Source organism: Lepidochelys olivacea (genome assembly GCF_965140295.1).
Source record: "Lepidochelys olivacea isolate rLepOli2 genome assembly, chromosome: 3".
Taxonomy (NCBI): domain Eukaryota; kingdom Metazoa; phylum Chordata; order Testudines; family Cheloniidae; genus Lepidochelys; species Lepidochelys olivacea.
Genome location: NC_140413.1, coordinates 120,416,266 through 120,443,968, shown reverse-complemented (window position 1 = coordinate 120,443,968; position 27,703 = coordinate 120,416,266). Strand labels below are relative to the sequence as shown.

Genomic DNA, 27,703 nt, shown 5'->3' with positions numbered 1-27,703 from the left:
CCCTGAAAACACTTATCCATAAATTAACCATGTGCATGCACATTGTCCTGGGACTACTTATGCAGGTAAGTGCTTGCAGGATCCACGGCTAAGTGACCTGCTTAGGGTCACAAAGGAAGTCTTCGCAAAAAGAAAAGGAGTACTTGTGGCACCTTAGAGACTAACCAATTTATTTGAGCATGAGCTTTCGTGAGCTACAGCTCACTTCATCGTATGCATTCAGTGGAAAATACAGTGAGGAGATTTATATACACACAGAACATGAAAAAATCGGTGTTATCATGTGTCTTCACCACAAGACCCCTTTCCTCTTAAGGAGATTAAGGCCAGGTCCACACTAGAAACATTTGAAAGTATAATAATGTTGGCTAGGGATGTTATTTTTATGACATTTTTATGCCAGCAAAAGCCCTAGTATAGACACAGTTACAATGGGGGGAAAAAATGCTTTTGCTGGCACAGCTGATTTTGTTTCGTGAGCTAGTGTAAACTGTACTGGTTACAACACATTTTTGCCAGTAGAAGCAGTGTCTGTACCAGCAAATCTTTTCTAGTGTAGTCTAGACCTAACAAAACAGACTTTAAAAAAAAAAAAAGGCAAAAAAAAAAAAGCGTGGAATAAAGTTACATGAGCTTTCAAAAGAACTTCTGGTTTTTTTAGGATGACCAGATATCCCAATTTTATAGGGACAGTCTCGATATTTGGGGCTTTTTCTTATATGGGTGCCTATTACTCCTCAACCTCTGTCCTGATTTTTCACATTTGCTATCTGGTCACTCTAGCTTTTCTCCCACCTTCTCTTGCATGGGGAATCAGTCGTACTTTAGAAGAAAAGTGCTTTAAAAAAAAGATTTTATTTTCAGAGCAAAATTCACAGTCATTTTATAATAACTGTATTTTAAAAACCTTCTTCTTGTGATGAAGCACTGGCCTCTTGATTGATTAAATACTTGGTGCCATTGAGAACCTTGTGGCTTATGTCAATGGTTCCCAAACTTTAGCAACCCCAGGACCCTCATTTTGATTTAAAAAAATTTGTGGACCCCCCCCGCGCCCCCCCCGCTCAGCCCCAGATCCTGCCCCCACTCCACCCCTTCCCCCAAGGCCCCATCCCCGGCCCACCTCTTCCTGCCCCCAATCCACCCCTGCCCCTCCTCTTCCCCGCCTCTTTCTGCCCCCTCCCTCAAGCACGCCCCCTCTCTGCTCCTTCCCTCCCTCCAGACGCCTCCTGAATGCCGCTGAACAGACGTTCCCAAGCGTGCAGGAGGCACTGGGAGGGAGGGGGAGGAGTTGAGGGATGGAGGGGGAGGAGTGGATCGGCGGGGCCAGTGGCCCCAGACATGATTCTGCCCCCTTCCCTGAGCACAGCCCATCCCTGCTCCTCCCCCACCTCCCGCAAGCCACTGAACAACTGCTCCCCAGAGTGCAGGAGGCACTGGAAGGGAAGGGGAGGAGTTGAGGGAGGGAGGTAGAATAGTTGATCAGCGGGGCCGGCAGGCCCCCTGGAGTACCCTTGTGGACCCGCAGGGGTCCACGGACCCCAGTTTGAGAAATGGTGGTTTATGTGTTGATTTTGCTCATGAGTGATTGTTGCTCAAGACAGGAATTTCTGAATCCACTGAAAAATGCACATTTATAATTTGACAGAAGCCTGGGGAGCTAGAGCTTCCACAGTGGGAAATAAATCAAAAACATAAGTTACGAGTGCCCAAGAAGCTAGAAGTACAGAAGGAGAACTGATTGCGTAGGAGCTTAATGAGCGAGAGTGAAGAGACACTTCATACATAACAGCATCTTAAAACATTGCATGCAGAAAGCATTTGCCGAGCTCCTCTGATTCTTGCCGTAAACGATTCCCCAATTATACACTGATGTACTGAATTATTTAGTATCATAGGATCCATTCAGTCATTTACCTGCTCTGTCTCAACAAAATTAGATACGTGTCCATCATCACTGACCCCTCGAATGTGAAACCTGGCCCCAGCTCGTTCGCAACTGATCCGGGAAATGAGGCAGACCTTCGCCTTCTTGTGAGAGGCATAAACCGTGTGGATGTCCACTATGCCACAGATCACTTTTAGCAGCCAGTCGGAGCAGCTCACCTGGTTGTGTTTAAAGGGCACATGCAGCAATTGGTTCCTGCAAGATTCAACAGAGCATAGATTCATTTACTCAAAAAATGAGAGAGAGAAACAAGTTGTACCCCACATTGTTCACTAATTAAAGCTTATAATAGGAGGTTATTCCTTTTTTATTGCACCTCACTTTATCTGAAACTAATAATTAATAGATGGCAATCCTGGTGAAGGCCATAATTCACAGAAACTGGGAGATTTTAACAGTGTGACAGCCACCATACTTTTGCCCATGTGTCCAGAAGACTTTGCCCCGGCCATACAAGTTCATATGCAAATCTCACCTTTCCCAATTTTCTGATCTCTGGAAACATGCTGGTGGTCATTAAAAGGCTCTTACCTAAATTACAGTGTTGTCCAACTAACTCGTTCAGGCAGTGCTGCCTGGAACCTGGTCTACACTATAGTTCCAACAGGTTTTAAAACTGGTTTAGCAGAACTCTTTTTAAAATCTGTTGGAATTTTGAAGGAAGTTTTCCCAGCATAGACCAGGCCTAAAAGTGAAAGGAACTGTTACAAACTGAGTTCTGCATGGTTTACAATGGAAGTATTACCTTTGTGGTTTTTTGTTTTTTTTTAAAGCAAGCCAGTCTGTGACCAGGTCTGAGAGGCATGCATAGTTTCTCCAACTTACTTCCATCAGACATCAGCAATTCCCTATTACAGTTACTATACCAGTGGAATTCTACTAAAGATTTGCGCTTTGCGAAGCAAAGAATTTGAAAAAGGTAAAGAATTGTTCTACTATTTTTATATAGCACAGCTAAAAAACAGCTACAAAAGAATTACATTTTCCTCATTCCTTCCATATCTCCATGTAAGAAGAAAATCAGATGGCACTGCCTACAGTTAAGGTTGCCTGACACTGTTATAAGAACCTTTTTTCAGCTGTTTTTATTTTTTTCCCAAACTTTGGAAATTGGGGATGAAATTTTCCATGCTAGTGGCCTATCTTGGGTTTTTTTTTAAATTTCACATTATACATAATGTTTCACATATTCATATTAGAAATACAAGGGATCTTATGTTAGACAACATATAAAAGCATAGGGCTTCCACATAAACTAAGATTAATCTAGCGAGACACAATAGATGGATACAGAAAGCAGATGTGCCACTGAATTCAAATATGTATCTTCTGAGAGCAAACTATCAAAAGAAAGCCTTTAACAACTGTATATATTGTACTATTTCTATATTAAAGATAGACCTCTAATTTGGCAGTTTAATTCTGTTGGAACACAGCTGGTTTGCTGTGTCAGCTGTTCCATGAGGAAGGCGCACACAGCACAGTTGAAACTGGGTTTTATATTGCACTATTCTGAACTAAACACCACTTATCAGGTGAAATCCCATCCCAGCTGGAGAGATTATTTACCAAATTGAATTCCTCTGCCTTATCTGTTAATCATCTGTTACAACCCTGTTCAGCTATTGATATTTACCTACTGCCGGCCACAAGAAGTATTTCACACTATCAGCGTAATTCTGCCAAAGTATTACTTTTCACATGCATTATATAACTTCTTATTTATTTCCAGTACAGTTTAGCTTCCTATGGGACTTCCTACCATTAAAAAAAAAAAACATACTGGATGAGGAGGTTTGGAGTACCCTATCAAAACTGGTAGGATAAACAAACTGAACTCCCTCTGCAGCAGGCCCACATAGGAAGGATCCTCGTTTCTATGTATTTTTTTCCATTCAACCAATCTTTGCTGCAGTGAGACATATTTTTACTTTGTTTTTAAAACTGTGTTACTCAGTAAATAAAATAAGTGCACATCAACATACCAGAGGAGTTAGTGTATGTGCAATGGTTTGATTACAGTTTTAATTACAAATTAATTGATTAACATAGATATTTGCAATGTAAAAACTAGGGTACATTACTGCAATGTTAATTTAGAGACTTTAAACCCACAAGAATTAGGAAATAACACATAATGCAGCAGAAGTGATGTATGAGCACAAGTATAGGTTTTTACCACATTAACGATGCTTGTTAAACAAATAATTAAAAAAAAAAAAAGCCTTGGGAAGTAAACTACTTATCACATATAAAGAAATGTATTTATACTGTATGCAGTAAATATAGCAAATATATTTTTTCTTTCTAGAAAAACCAGAAACTCCAATTATTAAATTTGCTTTTGCAGCTAGATTACATAAATAAGCTAGATGTTAGTGGCTCAACCCTGATTGACCATGAATCTGCCAGAGCACATGCCCTGTAAAGTAAAATGTTAGTTAAGCAAAACGTATTTAAGTTTAAATCTATAGCTTTATTTTTCTCCAGGGTTATAGGAGATTGAGAGGGAAGCCATGCTTAACTAAAGACTTGGAGATATCGTGCAGTACTAACCAGAAGAAGGAGTTACCAGATTCATAGTTGTTATCACCCTGCTTCTGGGCCCGCACTGTCAGGTCAAAGTTTGAGCCTGCATTTGGCCAGGAGAAATAGAACATCCCAGAGTTCAGGATTTTCTTAAGGGCATTAACACGATCCTCTTCCTTGGTTTCTTCCTGGAGGGGACAGAAATCTGTTGCGGTGATTTTGTAAACTTCAGCATCCAGGATTTTTCCCACCGATGTACAGCCTGTCACCAGGACCAGAAAATGCAGCCGCATGTTACCTAGAAGGTGACAGTTACATAAGAATTATATAGAAACACAAGCTATGCCATTCCAAATCAGCCCAGCAATCTGTCATGTCTGCTGTCCTGCCTCCAGCCATCAGTATCTCTTGCTTCAGAGGAAATAAAACCTATGCTGTGTGTGGCTAACATGAGATCACAATATCTATAAGGATAAGTTAAGTTAAAAAGACAATGTAGTTATGACACACATTTAAGAAGCAGCAACATTTCACAGACCAACCAATTTATTTGAGCATCTCTAAGGTGCCACAAGTGCTCCTTTTCTTTTTGCGAATACAGACTAACACGCCTGTTGCTCTGAAACATTTCACAGACCGTAAACTTTTCTACTCTTCCCTCTGTTATCGTGAAAGCTGGCCCTGTGCATGGGCCCAGGACAAAGCCTATTTTGAGGGTTTAAGTGGGACTGGCCCTGGTGCTGGTTCACCGCACAGGGGCAAATTTCACCCTTGCACGGCAGGCAGTTTTCTTAGTGTGCAATGCATTTGTTTCAGGTGAAACCCTGCGATAAAACATCAGTTACATTGAAGCTTTTTAGCTCAAACAGAGTAATAAAATGCAAACATCACCCATGCTGGCAGAACAGTGTCCCGTTTACTCATACAAGGCTCCTGAAGGCTTTTGTTCCAATTAGCATGAATGCAATAGGTTAATGCAGTGGTGAGCTGGAGCCGGTTTGCTAGAACCGGTTGTTAAATTTAGAAGCCCTTTTAGAACCGGTTGTTCCGCGAGGGACAACCGGTTCTAAAAGGGCTTCTAAATTTAACCAGCCAAAAGTGGGTGCTCCAGCCCTGGAACACCCAAGGGGAAAATTTGGTGAGTGCAGAGCACCCATCGGCAGCTCCCTGCCCCACCCCAGCTCACCTCTGCTCCGCCTCCTCCCCTGAACGCGCTGCCCCGCTCTGCTTCTCCGCCCCCCCCCCAGCTTCCCGTGAATCAGCTGTTTGCGCGGGAAGCTGGGGCAGGCTGAGAAGCAGGCGGCGGCTTCCGCTCAGGCCCAGGGAGGCGGAGGTGAGCTGGGGCAGAGGGGCGCGAGGAGAGCTGCCCGCGCCGTAGCAGGTAACCCGGTGGGGAGGGCACACAGGGGAACCGCTCCCCGCCCCAGCTCACCTCCGCCTCCCTCGGCCTGAGCAGGAAGCCGCCACCTGCTTCTCAGCCCTCCCCGGCTTCCTGCTGAACGGCTGATTTGCGGGAAGCCGGGGGGGGCGGGGTGGAGAAGCAGGGCAGGGCGGTGCATTCAGGGGCGGCGGCGAGCGGGGGCCAGGCGCGGGGCGGGGAGCTGCCGGTGGGTGCTCTAGCCCTGGAGCACCCAGGGAGTCAGCACCTAAGGCGCCACTTTTGATGTGATCAGTGGGGGAGCGGCCACTCCCCCTGCTCCCTGCCCTAGCTACGCTCCCTTGCCCCTAGGAGCCAGAGGGACCTGCCGGATGCTTCCTGGGAGCTGCCCCAGGTAAGCACCTCACCTCGCCCCCCAGCAGGTGCCTCTAGCTCTTAGGGGTGGGGTGGGCACCCACTACGGTGGCCCACGAGACCCTCCTGCCCGGTTCCAGGGGCAGTCAGAGGACAGGGGAGGGGGGGTGGATGGGGCAGGTGTCCTGAGGGGGGCGTCAAGGAACGCAGGGGGGTTGGATGGGGCGAGGAGGGAACCTGTTGTTAAGATTTTGGCAGCTCATCACTGGGTTAATGTACAGAAAGATTGAGGCCTTGTCTACCCTACACAGTTTTGTCTGCAAAAGGCAGCTTTTGCCGATAACACAGTGGAGGTGTACGCGCTACAATGCTACTTTTGTCGGCAAAACTCTCCTGTTTTGCTGACAAAATAAAACCACCTCGACGAGAGGCACAAAGCTTTTGGTGGCAAAGTTAAAGCAACAAAGCGTCAGTGTAGATGCTGCCGTTCATTATGTTAACTTAACTGGCCTTCCCCAGTATCCCATAATGCCCGCCATGACCACTCTGCTCACTATTTTGAGCTTGGCTGCCCTGCAGGCATGCACCCCTCCCCTTTCAAAGCTTTGGTAAGTTCTGACAGCTAAGTGTGCCGCTCTGGCAGCAAAGAGCAACTTGGAATCCTGCTCTCCCCTGCACTAGGAACACAGCGGCCGGCAGGTTGCTACTACCCGGGGAGAAGGGGGGAGGGACTGCTGTGCTGAGCCAGGATGGGAGGAGGAGGCTGACATGTATGGGGGTGTCCCCTTACCCCTGCCTCAGGATTGATTGCTGTCTGAACTTAAAAAGACAGCATGCCAACACACCCACTCTCCCCCAACAAGAACTCTGTCTCTCTCACATACACACTCCCCCAACATACAATCTGTCTCTGTCTCTCTCCTGATACGCCCGACACACACTCCCTGTCACACACTCTCCTCCTTCCTCCTCCCCATACACACTTCAGTTGAAAAGCAGCTGGCAACTTAGTAGGATGCCCATGGAACAATGGGATTGAGAAACTTGCATCATGTGATGCTGTACCTGCCCATGAAACATTGGAAACCCTCCGCAACGCACCCTGCAGCCAGTTGCACAGTGGGATAGTTACCACAATGCACTGGTCTCTGTGTAGATGCAACAGCTCCTAATGTGGATGCGCTCCACCGACACAAGGAGCATAGTGTGGACGTGCAACAGCAGTTTAATTAAAGTGGTGGCTGTACATCGGCATAACCTTTGTCTACAAAACTCTGTAGCATAGACATAAGTCAGCAGTAGGGAATCAGGCTTTCGATAAAAAGGCCTTGAGCACTTAAACTCCCCACGACTCTTACTTTCAGACATCAGATCAGGTGAGAAAACCTGCCTTAAGAGGGATATTTGGGGAGCCCAGAACATTTGTGTGGGACTTCAGCATGAAGCACGAGACTGTCTGAATCTACTCATGCTGTTCTGCAGAGTTTAGTTCACAATAAAGGCCAAAGTAGATGGTTATTTATAAAAAGTTATTTTCATAGTGTTTCTTTCTGTTAACAAGGGTACACCATGTTCCCATTCTTGTGTGTGTGTGGGGAAGGGGTTGTTAAGCACATATGTTATGTTTTCTTAGCTAGTACTACAGCTTTGAGTGTTAGAAATGGTAATAACCCTATATTTTATTCCCACTTACTTTGTAACTGACTATGCATAAAGGATTAAAACGAGGAGATTACATCAATTAGCTTAATGGTGAACCACACTTGATCACACACTATTCTGTGGCATCTAATAGAGAGGATCCAGAAAAATATTCCTTGTTCTGGGTTGCTTACAGACTATGAGCCAGGTCCTCACCTGGTGTAAATCAGTGTAGCGCCTCTGAAGTCAACAGAGCTATGCTGATTTACATCAGCAGAGGATCTGGCCCACAGTGAGGAGTTTGGGGGCAGCATTAAGTGATCCTGTAAAGAAACACAAATATACACAAATAAACACAAATTGTTCTAGTCAGTTTCAGCATGAGGGAGGTGGCCCTGACAAACTGATGGCTGCCTGGTGGGTGACAGATATGGCAATTTCTGCCAATATCTTTGGGTGATCTTACTGTATTAAGTTTATGTATCATTGTGGGCCAGGGACTGTATAGAATACCATGGGGGAGGATGACCACAGCTCCTTCAGGAACTAAGAACAGTGTGGGGTGATTAGGCAAATTCACTCAGGTAGTCAATCCTCCAAAGTACCACCATCACTTGAAGATGCTCACATACACTCGTTCAAACTGGATTCTCCAGAGACCAAAAGACAAAGAAAGGACTTTTGGATAAAAGGTCTGAGTTTAAGCTGACTCAGAGACTTCTTTCTGATCCAGCAAATGGACAAGATCTTCTGTCCAGGGGAGTCCCCAGTTCTTTTTGGGAAAAAGTTGGAAGGGCTTTGAGGCCCCATAAGACTGATGGTTGACTTCTGGTAAGCTTTAGCATGCGTCTACAAACTTCTATGTTTTTATATGTTTTCTCTATAATGCTTTCACCTTAAGAATAAATATGCCTGCTTATTAAGAACGGTATGGCAATTTGTGACTGCTGGCAATTGCAGTTGTTCATAGCCTTTAAAGAGAAATCAAAGCACAGATGCTGGCCTGTTTAGGCAGTCTGGCTTGCTGGGGATATCAAGCATCAGCAGGAACTCTGAAAACCCAGTCTGCAAAACCCCTGATCAGGAGGGAGAGAGATTCAGGTTTCTGCCCAAGAGAGGTGGTGGCCAAGGAGCCGGGAGCCTAGAGAAAACACTCGAGGGACAGTTGCCCTGAATTGTGACAATAGGAATGCTGAGACAAAAGGGATTTTAGATCTAAAACAGGATCTCATGCAAAAGTTTTCACTGGCTGCTGGGATCCTAATCTTTTTTATAGGGATCATAGCCAGAAGGGATTGAAGGGAAAGGCAGTGTCAGACTAGGAAAAATTAAGTTCAAATCTAATAGTACTTAAAAAAAACCAAACAAACCCATAGCAGGGTGCATTGTGAACAGCTCATTGTTACTGAAACATCTGACCATGTGAGGGGAGACGCTCTGACAGTCAACACCAGGTGCTTCAGACTTATCTTTAAAGTTGTATGAAGTGGTGGTGTAACCACGTCAGTCCCAGAATATTAGAGAGGCAAGATGAGAGGCTTGCTGCTACCATGGGCTGCGTGGACATGCCCAAAGTTATGCCAAGCAATGCTCCACCCTGTGGAGCCACCAGGATTGGAAGGGTGCAAAGATGGCTTAAAGCCACAATAGCGCCCCACAGCTGTGAGCTTTAGATGTATAGCACAGAATCTAAGGTGACCAGATATCCCAAAATTAGAGGCTTTGTCTTCAACAGGCAACCTATTACCTCCCCTCCTGATTTCTCACACTTGCTATCTTCTCACCCTAACAGAATCTAACCCAAGATACTTTACTATTTCTTTGCCAGAGATATTAGCCTATTTTTTTTTTAAATAGGAAAGCACCTGAGATGTGCAACCTCTACCCTAGGGCCCCAGATGTTTGGGAAGGGCCTCATCCTGTTCCCATTGAAGCACTGTGTCTAGAAGACAGGTCATTAGCTGGTCATAGTCACACTAGATGGGAGCCTAGGGTTGACCAAAATCAGCTAACATATTTTTAAACATTACTTGCCCTGTCTACAATAGGTGTGATGTCCTGTTTAAAATCATGTTTGTGAATATCCTATTTTCCTAGTCTAGACATGGCCTAGTGATTTTGCCATGGACTGCAATAAGAGCCAGAGCAGGCCCATGATATGCAGTTTAAGCACTCTCTACTGTAAGGCTTCTCTGTTAACTTTAAAGGTATTAGAGCAGGGGTCAGCAACCTTTCAGAAGCGGTGTGCCGAGTCTTCATTTATTCACTTTAATTTAAGGTTTTGCGTGCCAGTAATACATTTTAACGGTTTTTTTTAGAAGGTCTCTCTCTATATTATATAACTAAACTATTGTCGTATGTAAAGTAAACAAGGTTTTCAAAATGTTTAAAGAAAAGGAGGACTTGTGGCACCTTAGAGACTAACCAATTTATTAGAGCATAAGCTTTCGTGAGCTACAGGAAGTGAGCTGTAGCTCACGAAAGCTTATGCTCTAATAAATTGGTTAGTCTCTAAGGTGCCACAAGTCCTCCTTTTCTTTTTGCGAATACAGACTAACACGGCTGCTACTCTGAAACCTGTCAAAATGTTTAAGAAGCTTCATTTAAAATTAAATTAAAATACTGATCTTACGCCACCGGCCCGCTCAGCCCGCTGCCAGCCTGGGGTTCTGTTTACCTAGGCCAGCAGCAGGCTGAGCGAGGCCTGCGGCCGGGACCCTGGCTGTCAATGGGCAGGCAGCCAGAACTCCAGACCGGCAGCGGGCTGAGCGGCTCAGCCCACTGCCGGTCTGGGGTTCTGTCTGCCAGCTCCTGCCAGCTAGGGTCCCAGCTGCTGGCCCCGCTCAGCCCGTTGCCAGTCTGGGATCCTGGCCCTGCCCACATAGAGTGGATACCTACCTTCTCCCTGGTTCTAGCCCATTCTCTTCCTCTCTCTGCACTGAGCTGAGGTTGGGAGTGCACTGAGCACAGGGCTGGGGATGAAGGAGCAGGCTGGGGGTTGGGGTGTAGGGTCTGGCCAGGAGCTAGAATGAGGGAGGGGGCTCAGTTTGGGGTAGGAGCTTTGGGTGTGGAGTGCTTACCTGGGCAGCTCCCATTTGGTGAGGGCTGCAGATGGGAATGGGGGGGGTTTGCAGGAGCTCCCATTTGGTGCTCAGGGTGGGGGTTGGAATGTGGGGGGTGCAAGAGTCAGGCATGGAGGGCTGGGTATGTGTGGGGGTGCAGGAGTCAGGGCAGGGGGATGGGGGCGTGTGAGGAGGGTGCAGGAGTCAGGGCATGTGGGGGCTGGGTATGTATGAGGGGGGTGCAGGGGTCAGGACAGAGGGCTGGGGGTGTGGGCTAGGGTCTTGGGGGTGCTCCCAGCCCCCTGCCCAGAGCAGCTCACGGCAGGGGGCTGGAGGGGATATGCCCTGATTCCACCCCCGTTCCCCACCTCTTCTCCGCCTCCTCCCTGGAGCAGCAAACGCGCTGAGGCTCCGCTTCTCCCCCTCCCGTGCAAGGGCCGTCAGCTGATCGGCAGCAGGGAGGGAGAGAAGGGGCAGGAACCCAGCACACTGGGGGAAGAGGCGGGGGAGGGAGGAGCTTGCCTGCCCTGCAGCAGCAGCTGGCAGGACCAAGCTTCTTCACCCTGCCCCCATGGGGAGCAGAGAAGAGCAGGCTGGGGTGGGCAGGATTTTTAACGGCACGCTGCTGCCTGCCGGGGTCCCAGCCTGGGTTTGAGAGCAGGCTGAGCTCACACCCCACCCCGCCCCACCCCACCCTGCCCTAGGCATCAGAGTGAAATCTGGAACTTAGAAGTGCGGTCTGCACAGCTAGCCCTGCAGGCCCAAGTCTGTCGTCCCAGGCTGGAGGGTCGCTCTGCCACGAGCTCTGTAGACATACCCTCTTAGGCAGCCCTGAAGGCCTCTCTAATTTACAGCAGCCTCTCAAGGCTACATTATGGGCCACAGCACACTCCAGACTCTCCAGTGCTGTGGCCCTGACCCTCCAACATGCCACCTACACCAGAGCTTGCAAAGGGGTCCGCAGGAGGCAGCCTTAAGGCTGTCTCACAAAGCCTATCCTAGGGGAATCCTCACCAGATGGAGGTGGAGCTTTGACAGTCCTAGGCCACTCTGGCCCTTTTATGTGAGGTACAGGGGACAGTGTGGAGGTGAAGATCTCGCATCTCAAGCTTTCAGAAACATGCACAATAATAAGAATGTTATCAATATAATACCATTCTCAAACTGTAAATCATGTCTCTTTCAAGCCTCAAAACCACCAGATAGTCTCCATTCATGAAAAACCAAGCCCTCAGAGACAGACTTACTGTACTTTCCACCCTTAAAAAAAAACATTCAACTCTTCTTTTTCAGGGTTCAGATGCTTGGTGGGTCACCAGCTAGTTTCCCACACTCATTACATTTTCTGTGTGCGCGCAATATATATATTATATATATGCATGTGCTGTTTAGCATCTGGTCATGAACATTTTGATGCAGCTTCCTCCTTACTCGCTCCACCCCTTTCCTTCTTTGCCAACACTTTCAGCTTAGCCTTGGAAATGCTCTTCTCTCAGTTCTAAGAAAACTTGCTCCCCGTGTTATCTCACTCCTGGGCCTTTCCCCAAGCACAGGCTGCCAATTTCCCCTCCCCAAAGCGGTCTCTAATTACATCTGCTGCATTTGTGATGCGAGCCTAGACTGAACTATGTCCATTCGTCATTTCACTTAGACATTTTGTTGGACTGAAAACACAGTCCCAGAGAATAAAACAAAAGCTTTATTTACCCAAGCATGCTGTTTGAAATACCATTTTGTGTGGCAATAGCAGCATTACCAGCTGCAGGGCCAACCCCTCTAGTTACCGTACTTAACAGGAGCAGACAGGCCATACAAGTCTGATTATAACAACTATTAGTATATCTCATTCTGAAGCCAGCAATAAATCAAAATCCAACTTTATTTATTTCCAGCTAAAATTTTTTTTTTTTTTAAATGTGATTCCTCTTCTGGTATATATCACTTCAAGTAACCACCCTGCCACCCCCACCCCTCCGGGCCTTTTTTTTTTTTTAAAAATAGTTGCTTTAATGTGAGAATAACTACTCAGCTTTTGGGCTCTGATCCTACAAAGACTTATGTATGTGCTTAACTTTAAGGACAGGAATAGTTTCACTGAAGCAATGGGACTACCCACATACTTAAAATCAAGCACACACAAGTCTTTTCAGGGTTTCGGCCTTAGGCTTTGTCTACACTGGCAAGTAAAAGACAGAGTAACAGCCGTATGGAGTGGAAATCTATCAACTGCATGAAAAAACTTGTACAGATACAGACAGACATCATCTTCCTTTCCAAATGCAAACAGATGGGCATCGTACCAAAAGGACTGAAGGTAAAAAATCCATTACAATCTACATACCACACAGACTATGCTGACAGCTTGTGCCACACGGTCTCAGAGAAACTGCGGAACCACCTGATCAACATCCTCTACAGCAAACAGGGAAAGATAAAGAATGAGCTCTCAAAAATGGATACTCTCATAAAAAAACAGACTTCCACACAAACTTCCTTGTGGCTGGACTTTACTAAAACTAGACAAGCCATTTACAACACACACTTTGCTTCTCTACAAAAGAAAAAGGACACTAAACTTTCTAAACTACTACATGCCACAAGGGGCCACAGCAATGGTTCCCTCAACCCACCCAGCAATATTGTTAACCTATCCAACTATACTCTTAGCCCAGCAGAAGCAGCTGTCCTATCTCGGGGCCTCTCCTTCTGCCCCTCCACCCCCACAAACATGATACAGTTCTGTGGTGACCAAGAATCCTATTTTGGACGTCTCCGACTCAAGGAATATTTCTAACATACCTCTGAACAACATACTAATGCACAGAGACCTCCCTACCATCACTACAAAAAGAAGGATTCTAGGTGGACTCCTCCTGAAGGTCGAGACAGCAGACTGGACTTCTACATAGAGTGCTTCCGCTGACGTGCACGGGCTGAAATTGTGGAAAAGCAGCATCACTTGCCCCATAACCTCAGCCGTGCAGAACACAATGTCACCCACAGCCTCAGAAACAACTCTGACATCATAATCAAAAAGGCTGACAAAGGAGGTGCCGTTGTCATCATGAATAGGTCGGAATATGAACAAGAGGCTGCTCGGCAGCTCTCCAACACCGCTTTCTACAAGCCATTACCCTCTGATCCCACTGAGGGTTACCAAAAGAAACTACAACATTCGCTCAAGAAACTCCCTGAAAAAGCACAAGATCAAATCCGCACAGACACACCCCTGGAACCCCGACCTGGGATATTCTATCTGCTACCCAAGATCCATAAACCTGGAAACCCTGGGTGCCCCATCATCTCAGGCATTGGCAACCTGACAACAGGATTGTCTGGCTATGTAGACTCCCTCCTCAGGCCCTACGCTACCAGCACTCCCAGCTACCTTCGAGACACCACTGACTTCCTGAGGAAACTAAATCCATCGGTGATCTTCCTGATAACACCATCCTGGCCACTATGGATGTAGAAGTCCTCTACACCAACATTCCACACAAAGATGGACTACAAGCCGTCAAGAACACTATCCCCGATAATGTCCCGGCTAACCTGGTGACTGAACTTTGTGACTTTGTCCTTACCCATAACTATTTTACATTTGGGGACAATGTATACCTTCAAATCAGCGGCACTGCTATGGGTACCCGCATGGCCTCACAGTATGCCAACATTTTTATGGCTGATTTAGAACAACGCTTCCTCAGCTCTCGTCCCCTAATGCCCTACTCTACTTGCGCTACATTGATGACATCTTCATCATCTGGACCCATGGAAAAGAAGCCCTTGAGGAATTCCACCATGATTTCAACAATTTCCATCCCACCATCAACCTCAGCCTGGTCCAGTCCACACAAGAGATCCACTTCCTGGACACTACAGTGCTAATAAACGATGGTCACATAAAAACCACCCTATACCGGAAACCTACTGACCACTATTCCTACCTACGTGCCTCCAGCTTTCACCCTGACCACACCACACGATCCATTGTCTACAGCCAATCTATGCAATACAACCGCATTTGCTCCAACCCCTCAGACAGAGACAAACACCTACAAGATCTCCATCAAGCATTCTTACAACTACAATACCCACCTGCAGAAGTGAAGAAACAGATTGATAGAGCCAGAGGAGTTCCCAGAACTCAGTTCTACTACAGGACAGGCCTAACAAAGAAAATAACAGAACGCCACTAGCCGTCACCTTCAGCCCCCAACTAAAACCCCTCCAACGCATTATTAAGGATCTATAACCTATCCTGAAGGATGACCCAACACTCTCACAAATCTTGGGAGACAGGCCAGTCCTTGCCTACAGACAGCCCCCCAACCTGAAGCAAATACTCACCAGCAACCACATACCACACAACAGAACCACTAACCCAGGAACCTATCCTTGCAACAAAGCCCGTTGCCAACTGTGCCCACATATCTATTCAGGGGACACCATCACAGGGCCTAACAACATCAGCCACACTATCAGAGGCTCATTCACCTGCACATCCACCAATGTGATATATGCCATCATGTGCCAGCAATGCCCCTCTGCCATGTACATTGGTCAAACTGGACAGTCTCTACGTAAAAGAATAAATGGACACAAATCAGATGTCAAGAATTATAACATTCATAAACCAGTCGGGGAACACTTCAATCTCTCTGGTCACGCGATTACAGACATGAAAGTTGCGATATTACAACAAAAACACTTCAAATCCAGACTCCAGCGAGAGACTGTTGAATTGGAATTCATTTGCAAGTTGGCTACAATTAACTTAGGCTTGAATAGAGACTGGGAGTGGCCTATTTCCCCTTGTTTTTTCATACCCCCCCCCCCCAAGACGTTCTTGTTAAACCCTGGATTTGTGCTGGAAATGGCCCACCTTGATTATCATACACATTGTAAGGAGAGTGGTCACTTTAGATAAGCTATTACCAACAGGAGTGTGGGGGACCTGGATTTGTGCTGGAAATGGCCCAACTTGATTATCATGCACATTGTGAGGAGAGTGATCACTTTAGATAAGCTATTACCAGCAGGAGAGTGGGGTGGGGGGAGGTACTTTTTCATGCTTTGTGTGTATAAAAAGATCTTCTACACTTTCCACAGTATGCATCCGATGAAGTGAGCTGTAGCTCACAAAAGCTTATGCTCAAATAAATTGGTTAGCCTCTAAGGTGCCACAAGTACTCCTTTTCTTTTTGGGTGGAAATAAAGCATTTAACGAACAAGATTTTACAGGAGGGTTTCCTAGGCTCTAAACAATTTCACTTGTATTATGCAGTAAGTCTCCACAAAAGAAAAGGCCACAGAAAGCTTCCTCTTTGAAAAAAATAAAATAAAATCAGTTTGTCACATGGCAAACTATTTCCTACAGTATGTGAACTGACGACAACCCGGGATTCTCACGGGATCATGGTTTACAAATTTTCCTGAGCCACAGATTGGCATTAATGCTGATATTTTGCCAGCAGAGAGAGAATGGCTTTAAGCCATGGAACTTACACGGAGAAAAAGATATACAGCAGATACTGTAATCATGAGGGGAGAGAAATGAAAATAAGACACACACTGACATCCCCCTAGGTCCATATGGTACTTCCCCCAATTTTTTATTTTCAAAATAGAGGAATAGTGTTAGCCTCACTAGCCTTAACTTTTCACATGTGTAGCTTTCTATCCATTTTATTTCTGTCATAATATTTTAATGTTGCATCCCTTGGGATTCCAAATAAAACTTTGATTGAAAAAAAGTGTAAATAATGTGAACTACCATATTCATATAAATCAATCAACACTACATGATTTGTTTCATTTTTGATCCATCTTGCTGCATCAGCAATGTGCACATGCGCGAGGATCCAACTCTTAGGAGGAGCTGAACAGCAGTCAGAAGATTTATGCTTGTTTTACTGAATACACAAGCAGCAGAATTAAAAAACTACCGCAGATGAGACATAGACATTTGTTGCTTTACCAAATGTAACTGGCTTTAAGATTAGAAGAAGGTAGACAGTATTCCTTTAAGATCAGAAGAAAAATTAACCCAGAATCAATTCCCTGCAGTTTTCATTTGCTAGCAGTGCTAGTCAGAAGCAAACCTTGCACTCAGGGGACTACATGTACTCTAACTGTGGCCAGCCTTCATTTGTGGCCAGGAGGTTCCTTGCACACTGTGGAGGGACAGGCCAAAATCCAGCCCTATTTCTCAAACCAAAAAATCTTAGATGAGAAACGAATGCAAATAAGGTGGAAGAAAGAGGAAAAATATGGTTAAAGTTTCCTTTATATCAATATCCCAGGGCAGCAGAAGAAAGCATATTACATACTGCTTAAAGAGCTACAGAGTGCTTGATGCACAGAGCGAGCAGAAAAGAAACAATTTAAAGAAATCCAGAAAAGGAAACCTTAAAGAGTAATCAAAGAGCTCAAGGTCTTAATATGCACTTCACACTTGCACAAGCAACAATGCCAGCAGTGGACCTTTTAAAGTAGCTCTCACCTTAGAAACCCTGAATCTTCACTTAAATTGCTTTTTAAACAAAAATTAGAATTTACTTTACAAGTGGGGTAAAATCTACATTCCTGCTTCATTCCAGCCTTTACAACGCACTTGTAGAATGACATTTTCATCACTACAGTGCTAAAAGGTGTTTAGGAACCCAGAAGCAGCCATAATGGATCAGACCCTGCCCAGTCTAGTCTGGTATCTTGTCTCCCACGATGGCCAGAATCGGATGCCTCAAAGTCAGATATAGAAAATAAATATATTTGAGAAAGATGGAGGAGTGCACTTTCCATTTCACTAGAGCAAATACAAGAAAACAATCCTTTCAGGGATAATGAGATAAATTCTGAACACAGTTATCCTGGTGTAAATTTGATGTATAGTAACTGAGATCATTATGTAGCCCAGTGGTGAACCATAATAATCATAGTTGGCTTTAAAGAGGAACTTTACAGCAAATGGGAAAACTCAGCTATTCGCAGAAATATGTGCTGAATGCCCCACTTACCAGGCTGTGTGTGGGAGGGTGAGTCTGGGAGAACATTCAGCAAGACAATAAGACAAAATTAACTTTTATACTTTTTGTGCGACGCCTATGAAATCAGCTGCCTTGACCAAAGTTCAGCGAGGATACCACCAGGAAGCATAATTCTGGAACATCGCTGATAACAATAAATGTGGCTGCTGTATTAAACCTGCGTATATATGCCTCTTGTTATTCATTTTCTCCCACAGTGTGTCATAGGTTTCAAAGCTTTCTATTATGAAATACAGTAAAAAGGAGAAACTAGTCAATTTTCAATTCACATTGTTGTGAATACCTCAATCTACTCCTTTCTCTTTCCTTTTGCAAGTGAAATCACTCATGGTTTTTCACTCTCGTTATATGAAAATCCAGAACCCAACCATCTCCTCCTAATTCAGTCTCTGCTATATTTCAAGGTAAGGTGACCAAAGCTGGACACCGGACTCCTAATGAAAACATGTATCTCTGCTCGATAAAATACAGTATTTTTCAGAATTTTTTTTCTCGCCTTATGTTATTGCACCAAGTATGCCATTTTCTTTTCTGAACTGCGGTTGTCCACTGGGCTTCATCAAGCTATCTTTGCTGACAATTTATACAGCAACTATCTGTATTGAGGGTTCTATTAATCTCCATTTTTATGGGTACTGAATTTAAATTAAATTTTTAAATAAAAAACCCTCCTCAGACTTACAGACTTTGAGGCCAGAAGGGACCATCATGATCATCTAGTGTCTGACCTCCTGCACATTGCAGGCCACAGAATCTCACCCATCCACTCCTGTAATAGACCCATAATCTATTTATATGGCTCCCAGACCTATGGTAGCCAAGTGCCTCATTGTCATCAACACACATATCCTCACCCCTTCTCTGTGAAGTACTATTATCCCCATTTTACAGACAGGGAGTTGAGGCTCAGAGAACAAGCAAAGTCTGTGCTGGTCACAACTAGAACTTGATCTCCCAAATCCCAACCCAGTGTTTTAACCACAAAACATTTCTTCGTCCCTCTAAGCAATGACGCTAGACTTTAAGGAGGCAATTTTTAAAGGCAAATGGAAGCTGGGCACCTATCTGCCCTTTGTGCCTGTGAATATCTCTCACTTATATTTTAACATATGTATACATACCCATACACAGAGAATGTTTCTCAGAAGAGAAATCTGTTATTTCATCAAATAAAGCAACCCCCATAGTTTGTAGTGTCCAGAATTTACCTTATACAGTACACATCTTTTACTGGCACTACTGCATCTGAACAGTGTGCTGTACAATACCATAAACCCAGCGTTAGCATACTGCTTAAAATAAACATCACTGCTAAACCTGCCTTGAGAAGCAAAACCTTGGCTGAAGCACAGCACAGAAACCTTCAGCTGTTAATGCTATTACAACTCCTCCCAAACAAAAAGAAAACGGGGAATCTAGTGAGTCATCCAAATTGACGTAAATGCACACAAGTGAATGCTGTCACTTCTGGGAAACATTAACCTTGTGAGCAGCTTCATAAAGTCCATCAGCATTCCTGTGCAAAGGCAAGGCAATGTAAAAAGCAGCCTCTATTCTCTTCTCCTTGGCAGGTGGAAATGGAGTACACTAAACTTCTGCAGACAAGGAGACTCAAGACTACACTGATCCCTAAGTACTAGTATTTACAGGTTAATTCATTGCCCGGAGAGCTCCCAGACACATTTTATATTTCCTACAAGAGACTGTTTCTCAGCTTGGCAAATACTCTCCAAAGGCATACACAAAAGAGTGTATCTTCAAAATATTTTTGGCTAATTTAGCACTCACAAAAGGTGCTGATTTGCTTGCACATCTCCCATAGTTGGTTTGAGCATTAGCTTCCTAAACCCAGGGTTGTGAGTTCAATCCTTGAGGGGGCCATTTAGCGACCTGGGCCAAAAATTGGGGATTGGTCCTGCTTTGAGCAGGGGGTTGAACTAGATGATTTCCTGAGGTCCCTTCCAACCCTGATATTCTATGAAATCCAAATAGTGACCAACTGGTCAAACAGACCACTCTGTCACTGCCTATTCCATAGGTTCCTGAACTGTGGTCTGCAAACCACTGGTGCGCTGCAGAGAGCTGGCTGGTTGCATTGCGCTGCTCTCCTTGTATTTTTCACTTCTTTTAATGCATTTTAGCAGCTAGAAACATTAAATATCTTCCTATTGTCACTTTTTCCATGGAAACAACTGCTGTAGGGATTGTGAATGAGAAGGAAGGCAAGTCACGTATTTGGGACCAGAGAAAAATGGTCCCCCAACCACCAATGAAAGAGCAGGTGCGCAAATGACATTTTCTCTCTCTAGCTGAAATCTGCCCTGGGAAATGTTTGGGAATCATAAAATCATAGAATATTAGGGTTGGAAGAGACCTCAGGAAGGCATCTAGTCCAATCCCCTGCTCAAAGCAGGACCAACACCAACTAAATTATCCCAGTCAGGGCTTTGTCAAGCCAAGCTTTAAAAACCTCTAAGAATGGAAATTCCACCACCTTCCTACGTAACCCAATCCAGTGCTTCACCACCCTCCTAGTGAAATAGTGTTTCCTAATATCCAACCTAGACCTCCCCCTCTGCAACTTGAGATCATTGCTTCTTGTTCTGTCATCTGCCACCACTGAGAATAGCTTAGCTCCATCCTCTTTGGAACCCCCTTTCAGGTAATCCCCCCTTACTCTTCTCTTCTGCAGACTAAATAATCCCAGTTTCCTCAGCTTCTCCTCTTAAGTCATGTGCCCCAGCCCCCTAATCATTTTCGTTGCCCTCCACTGGACTCTCTCCAATTTGTCCACATCCCTTCTGTAGTGGGGGGACCAAAACTGGACACAATACTCCAGGTGTGGCCTCAGCAGTGCCGAATAGAGGGGAATCATCACTTCCCTCGATCTGCTGGCAATGCTCTTACTAATACAGCCCAATATGCCGTTGGCCTTCTTGGGAACAAGGGCTCACTGCTGACTCATATCCAGTTTCTCATCCACTGTAATCCCCAGGTCCTTTTCTGCAGAACTGCTGCTTAGCCAGTCAGTCCCCAGCCTGTAGCGGTGCATGGAATTCTTCCTTCCTAAGTTCAGGACTCTGCACTTGTCCTTGTTGAACCTCATCAGATTCCTTTTAGCCCAATCCTCCAATTTGTCTAGGTCACTCTGGACCCTATCCCTACCCTCCAGTGTATCTACCTCTCCCCCCAGCTTAGTGTTATCTGAGAACTTGCTGAGGGTTCAATTCATCCCATCATCCAGATCATTAATAAAGATGTTGAACAAAACCGGCCCCAGGACTGATCCCTGGGGCACTCCGCTTGATACCGGCTGCCAAATAGATATCGAGCCATTGATCATTACCCATTGAGCCCAACAATCTAGCCAGCTTTCTATCCACCTTATAGTCCATTTATCCAGTCCATACTTCTTTAACTTGCTGGCAAGAATACTGTGGGAGACCGTATCAAAAGCTTTGCTAAAGTCAAGATATATCACATCCACCGCTTTCCCCCATATCCACAGAGCCAGTTATCTCATCATAGAAGGCAATCAGGTTGGTCAGGCATGACTTGCCCTTGGTGAGTCCATGTTGACAGTTCCTGATCACCTCTCTCTCCTCCAAGTGCTTCAAAATGGATTCTTTGAGGATCTGCTCCATGATTTTGCTGGTGACTGAAGTGAGGTTGACTGGTCTATAGTTCCCCGGGTTCTCTTTCTTCCCTTTTTTAAATATGGGCACTATATTTGCCTTTTTCCAATAGTCTGGGAACCTTTGGTCTGTTCTATTTAAGTACAGCCCTCTGTGGCTTTTCAGTTAAGAGAACTATGCAAATATAACTTGCAGCTGGTCCTTATTATCAAGACATTAACAGAATTTTTGGCAGCCTCCCTTCAGAAGTGGCTCTGAACAGGAACAGTATAGAGGTAAAATTGGGACAAGAGAGATGCACTGGCAGAGCTCGACAGGGGGAATTTTCTTAGGTCACGGTCACCAGAAATAACTAGATTTTCTCAAAAAATAAATAAATAGATGTGGGGAAACATAGCAGCAAAAGTCTGAAGAAACGAAAAATAGGTTATAACACACAGCTGCCATATGTTTATCCCCTATAAAATTATTATTAATACAAGATTTAATATGAAGGTTACAGGGACTTCATAGAGTTCATAGAGTTCACAGATTTTTAAGGCAGGAAGGGATTACTACGTCATCTAGTCCAGGGATGGGCAAACTTTTTGGCCTGAGGGCCACATCTGGGTATGGAAATTGTACGGTGGGCCATGAATGTTCACGAAATTGGGGTTGGGATACAGGAGTGGGTGAGGGCTCTGGCTGGGGGTGCAGACTCGGGGAGGGCAGAAATGAGGAGTTCAGGGTGAGGGAGGGATTTCCGGGCTGAGGCATCGGGTTGGGGTGCGGGAGAGGGATCAAGCCTGGGGCAGGGGTTTGGGGCATGGGAGGGGGTCAGGAATGTAGGCTCCGAGCAGTGCTTATCTCAAGCAGCTCCTGGAAGCAGTGGCATGTCCCCCCTCGGACTCCTATGTGGAGGTGCGGCCAGGCGGCTCTGCGCGCTGCCCCACCTGCAGGCGCCACCCCTGCAGCTCCCATTAGCTGTAGTTCCCAGCCAATGGGAGTTGTGGGGGTGGCGCTTGGGGCGGGGGCAGGGCATGGAGCCCCCTGGCTGCCCCTAAACATAGGAACCGGAAGGGGGACATGCTGTTTCCGGGAGCCTCACCATGTGTGCATAGAGCAGTCTCTGACCCTGCTCCCCGGCTGGAGCGCGGAAGCAACGCAAGCCCCAGACCCCGCTCCCCAGCAGGAGCTCGAGGGCCAGATTAAACCAGCAGGAGGGCTGGATGTGGCCCGTGGGCCATAGGTTGCCCACCCCGATCTAGTGTGACCTACTCTGTATCGTAGTGTATCACAGAACTTTATCCAGATACACCTCTCTTGATCTTAGTGACTTCAGACAACTGAACTGTTGTGTGTCACAGGCAGAGAACAGGAGGGACTGAGGTGCCACCTGTGATTGATTTAGTTCCCCTCTGCAAAGAGGGAACTAGCTATAGCTGTGGTTTGAACTGCTCGTATTTATTCGCCACATCCCTTAACTATCACAACAACAGATTTAATTGAACTGCTCTCAGGAAACATAGTTCTATGTGCCAAGAAAAATGGACCATACACTATCTATTTTATTTTCAAGTGCATGAACAAAACTGACATTCAGTTTAACAGAATTACTCAACTACCCCACAAGAAACTTAACAAACCAAACAAAAAATCCCCTTCTTGTTTCAAGTAGTGAGATAGATCTGCAGATTTACACCGTGATATAGAGTGTTCATCTGTAAGTAACTACTTCAAATCCATCCCAAATTGTAGTAGATGGAAGTCATTACCTCCTAACAGCTGTTCAGTGCCCTATATGTAATGAGCTAGGCTATGTCTGCACAACACCACTGTAAGGTCTCCTGTGTAGCCACTCTATGCCAGCAGGAAAGAGCTCTCCCACCAACATAATTAAACCACCCCCAAAGAGCAGCGGTAGCTGTGTCAGCAGGAGACACTCTGCTGCCAACATAGAGCTGTCCACACCGGCGCTTTTGTTGGTGAAACTTATGTTGGTCGGGGGGGGGGGGGGGTTCACACCCCTAACTGACAAAACGTTTGCTGACAAAAGTGCTAATGTAGACAAAGCCTAAGTACATAATCTTATATGATTCCTAGTGTACAGCCATTACTATGTTTGTTATCCCTGTTGGCAGGTTCATTAAAGAGGCCAAGGACTGAGTAGATGCGGAATGGAAAAGTAGTAGTCTCACACCTCCAAGTCAAGGTAAAGGCTCATTGCCAGAGCAGTGTGGGGAAGTCTGTACAGCTATTACCGGCTTTATACATGGAGAATTTCAGTCTCTGAAGCTGTAAATGAGGCACATTTTACAAGCACTAAAATTTACTTAAATATTTGGTTTAAAAACCACCTTAAGCAGTGAACTGAAATGTATTTTATTGGGCCCAATTCTGCAAGGTACTGAGCGCCCTCAAATCAGTGTCATTTGGCTCTGTTCCCTATAGCACTACAAAAATTCATTTTATGTTCCTGTTGTAGAGAGTAGCAGCAACTTCTTTGCTAATTCAAGATTCCTGAAAGCATATGAAAATTAACAATGCTGATGCATAATGATATTCTGCAGTGTGTTACTTGAAGTTATGGGGCTGATTCAGAAAACACTCATGCATGCAAGAAGGCTCTTTGAAGTTAATTTGGCTTTTCATGTGAGTAAAGTCATTCATGTACTTTGGCGTTTGCACAACTGGGCCCTTAGTAATCATAAGAGCCATTATTGAAACTAGCTCAATTCAAAACAAAAGGAGGGGAGGGGAAAAATCAATATTTGTATTATACAAAAGTGGTAGGAAAAACAGCAAGCTGTTAACAAAAAACAACGAGGAGTGCTTATGGTACCTTAGAGACTAAAACATTTATTTGGGCATAAGCTTTTGTGGGCTATAACCCACTTCATCACATGCATGGAGTGGAAAATACAGTAAGCAGGTATAAATATACAGCACATGAAAAGACGGAAGTTGCCTTACCAAGTGGGGGGTCAGTGCTAACGAGGCTACAAAAATAAATTTTCCCTTTGTTGATTCTCATGCCTCCTCGTGAACTGCTGGGAATGGGCCACATCTGCGTTGATTGAACTGGCCTCATATTAGCACTACAAAAAGTAATTTCCCCTGTGTTGATATTCACCCCTTCTTGTCAATTGTTGGAATGGCCACATCCACCCTAATTGAATTGGCCTTGTTAGCACTGACCCCCCCCCCACTTGGTAAGGCAACTCCCATCTTTCATATGCTGTATATTTATACCTGCTTACTGTATTTTCCACTCCTTGCATCTGATGAAGTGGGTTATAGCCCACGAAAGCTTATGCCCAAATAAATGTGTTAGTCTCTAAGGTGCCACAAGGACTCCTTGTTGTTTTTACTGATACAGACTAACACAGCTACCCCTCTGAAAGCTGTTAAGAGGGTCTCATGAAACAAAGGAACGTAAAATACTTAACCTAAAAACTCTTAAGATAATATTTTACAGTGTGCTTTTAACCCAATGCACAGCTTATAAAAAATATGTTTGCATCAATAAACCTATCAATAAAATGGTTATATTGGGCAAGAGCCCAAATGTCTTCCAAAACTGACAGAAATCAGGCAACTCTCTGGTCACTGGGATTAAACGAAGTTTGTTTGGGCATGGGCATCTAACAACTGTCCTCATCGTCAAAGCTACTTACCACATTTTAGCCGGAGCTCTCCCAAGCAGCCATAGGCATCCATGAGCTTTTCATATTGCCCTTTAATTACCTCCTTTTCTTCAGGAGCTGAGAAGAAACACAATAAAAAGGCAGCAAGCCTTAGTTACCCAATTCAGTTTTCAGACTGGTATAGTCCTGTACCAAACCCTCCCAGGAGATCTCACTCAACAAACAAGACAATTAGATAACACATGAATAAGTATGTGGGGTTTACAGTGTTAAACTAGGAAGCTATTTAAAAGTTAATGGAACATCCCCATAAAAGACTGAGTGTTAAAAGGTACAAACACGCCTGTTCAAACACCACACAAAGGAAAGAGAGAGGTGCCAGTTGTAAATCCACAGATCATTAATTAATTGTTGCATCTACTAACACATGGTGCAGACACCAGCAAATGGCCTATCACTATCAGAATAAAAACACAAACGATTAATTCATACAGTCCTAAGACCAGAGCTGTTAAAAAAAAATTATTTGTTTGAATAGCACTCACACATGCTAGGCATTTTCCAGACATATGAGAAGGGACCATCCCTGCCCCAACAATCTCACAGTCAGACTGAAGACAGACAGAGGACATGGAAGGGGAACAACAAACCGGGATTTTTTTTTATACAAGGCAACAAGATTCAATATAGGCAGCATGGCAAAAATGAGTTTTTGAGAGTCAAAAAATGTATTTTATTGAAGTCAAAACTATTTGGCAAAAGAGCAAATCAGTGTAAATTTACAACAGAGTAAACAAGAGAACCTATTCTGATCTTAGTTACATCAGTGTAAATCTGGAGTAAATCTTCTCAGGCCATCTTTATAGATCATAAAGAAATGAAGAAGGGGCAGAAAACCGTTTTCCTCCTTTACTAATGGCAGCAGAAGCACACTTTATGATAGAAGAAAAATCCTTGCCCCGAACACTGCAACCTTCAGGACCCTTCACTAAAAGAAAGGATAACAGAAATAGCTAAAGAGATTGAGATAACAAACTGATGGGGGAGGAGGTCAGATTAACAAATTTGCAGGCTAGACACAAGAGGCAGCAGGGAGAATGGAGATATTTCTTCAAGAACCAGGGACTGGAATGTGCGACATCAACATTATTTTAAGGGCATGATCTAAACTAAAGACTGAAGTGTACAGTATGTGTATCAATGTGAGATTAAGCAATACATAAATATGACACCACGTGCAGCTCATGGCAAGCAGCAGCTGATGTTGCCGTGTGTAGAAAAGCCACAAAAATTGGCAAGGCGAGCCAACACACTGCGCGCATATTAACAGAGCTTGGAACAGAGATGGAAGTTTCAGCAAGCATCAGATGTTAAGCCTGGACTAGCTTGGTTTTGCATACAGTGCTGCAGATATATCCCGTCATTTAGGCCCGATCTACACTAGAAACTTTTGTTGGTATTGTAATGTTGGTCAAAGGGGTGATTTTTCATGACATTTCTATACTGGCAACAGCCTTAGTGTAGGCAGTTATACCAGTGACAAGTGCTTTTGGCAGCATGGCTTGTTTCATTCACAGAACCTGAGAAAGCTATACCTGCAAAACCCCCTTTTCCGCTGATATAAGTTGCATCTACACTACCCTGTGTGGGTTTGCTGATGTAGCCAGTATAGCTATACTAACAAACCTCTTCTAGTGTAGACTAGGCCTTAGCTTAGCAGGTCAATGAACAGGAGATGGACTGCGGAAGGTAGACTGTGTGTTGACATCTCCCAATTAGCTAAATGTGAGCTGCTTTGGCTGCCTTCTCACTGAGAGAAGACCCAAGGCATGAGCTATTCTCATGGGCTGTATGGTACAGACCTGCTGGTGGCCTAGCTTTCTTAATAAAATGTTACCATTTAACTTATCAGGAGTTTTTCTAGTGATTCTCCTCAAAGTACTGAGCTGCAGACATGTTTTCTCCCCTGCTCCGGCCCCTACATGCTGCCCTAGCAGTGTACAGGGGTCATTAATGGGCCATCAGAGTCTGGGGGAGAATCCACCCAGAGGAGGTACAACATAGGGGCTCCAGAAATGGCCCTATGCTGCTCCCCTCACAAGACTTGGCACAGGGAGTGTGTCTGGGGCAGGGCTGGGCACAGGACATGGCACTATGAGGATTCTAGGCTGTGCTGCAATCTACAGGCAACCCAGGGTGAGTTGGCATAAATTATATCAGCTGGGGGCTGCTTTAATTTTTGCTGGGCACCATTGTGTCCCCTGGAGGAACTCCGAATCCAAAGGGCACAAATGTAGCATCAAGCCGCATTTGCCCATCCCTCCATCCCAAGGCTGCATTTTCTGTGCTGCGTCCCTTGGAGATGCAGCCCAGAATTGAACCTTGCACGTTTATAGTTGCCTCTGAACACAGTAACTAACAACATGCCAAACACAGCTGTAGTTGATGACATGGGGGCTATACAAATCTGGAGGGTGGGAA

The 27,703-nt window shown here is 45.0% G+C and overlaps 1 protein-coding gene across 3 annotated transcripts in view; it reads right to left on the bottom strand.

Annotated features, from left to right (window-relative positions):
- The window catches only part of SYNJ2 (synaptojanin 2), a 97,663-nt gene that overhangs the window by 55,921 nt on the left and 14,039 nt on the right, over window positions 1–27,703 (bottom strand). For 2 of the 3 annotated variants that reach the window (XM_084624696.1, XM_084624697.1), the window contains exons 2-4: window positions 25,253–25,339; window positions 4,505–4,775; window positions 1,918–2,143 (exon numbers count right to left, since the gene is read on the bottom strand). In XM_084624696.1, the coding sequence (XP_084480822.1) occupies window positions 1,918–2,143; window positions 4,505–4,775; window positions 25,253–25,339 (584 nt within the window). Of the gene's footprint in view, window positions 1–1,917; window positions 2,144–4,504; window positions 4,776–25,252; window positions 25,340–27,703 lie in introns of those variants that run through there. The other variant, XM_084624698.1, reaches the window with a different exon arrangement.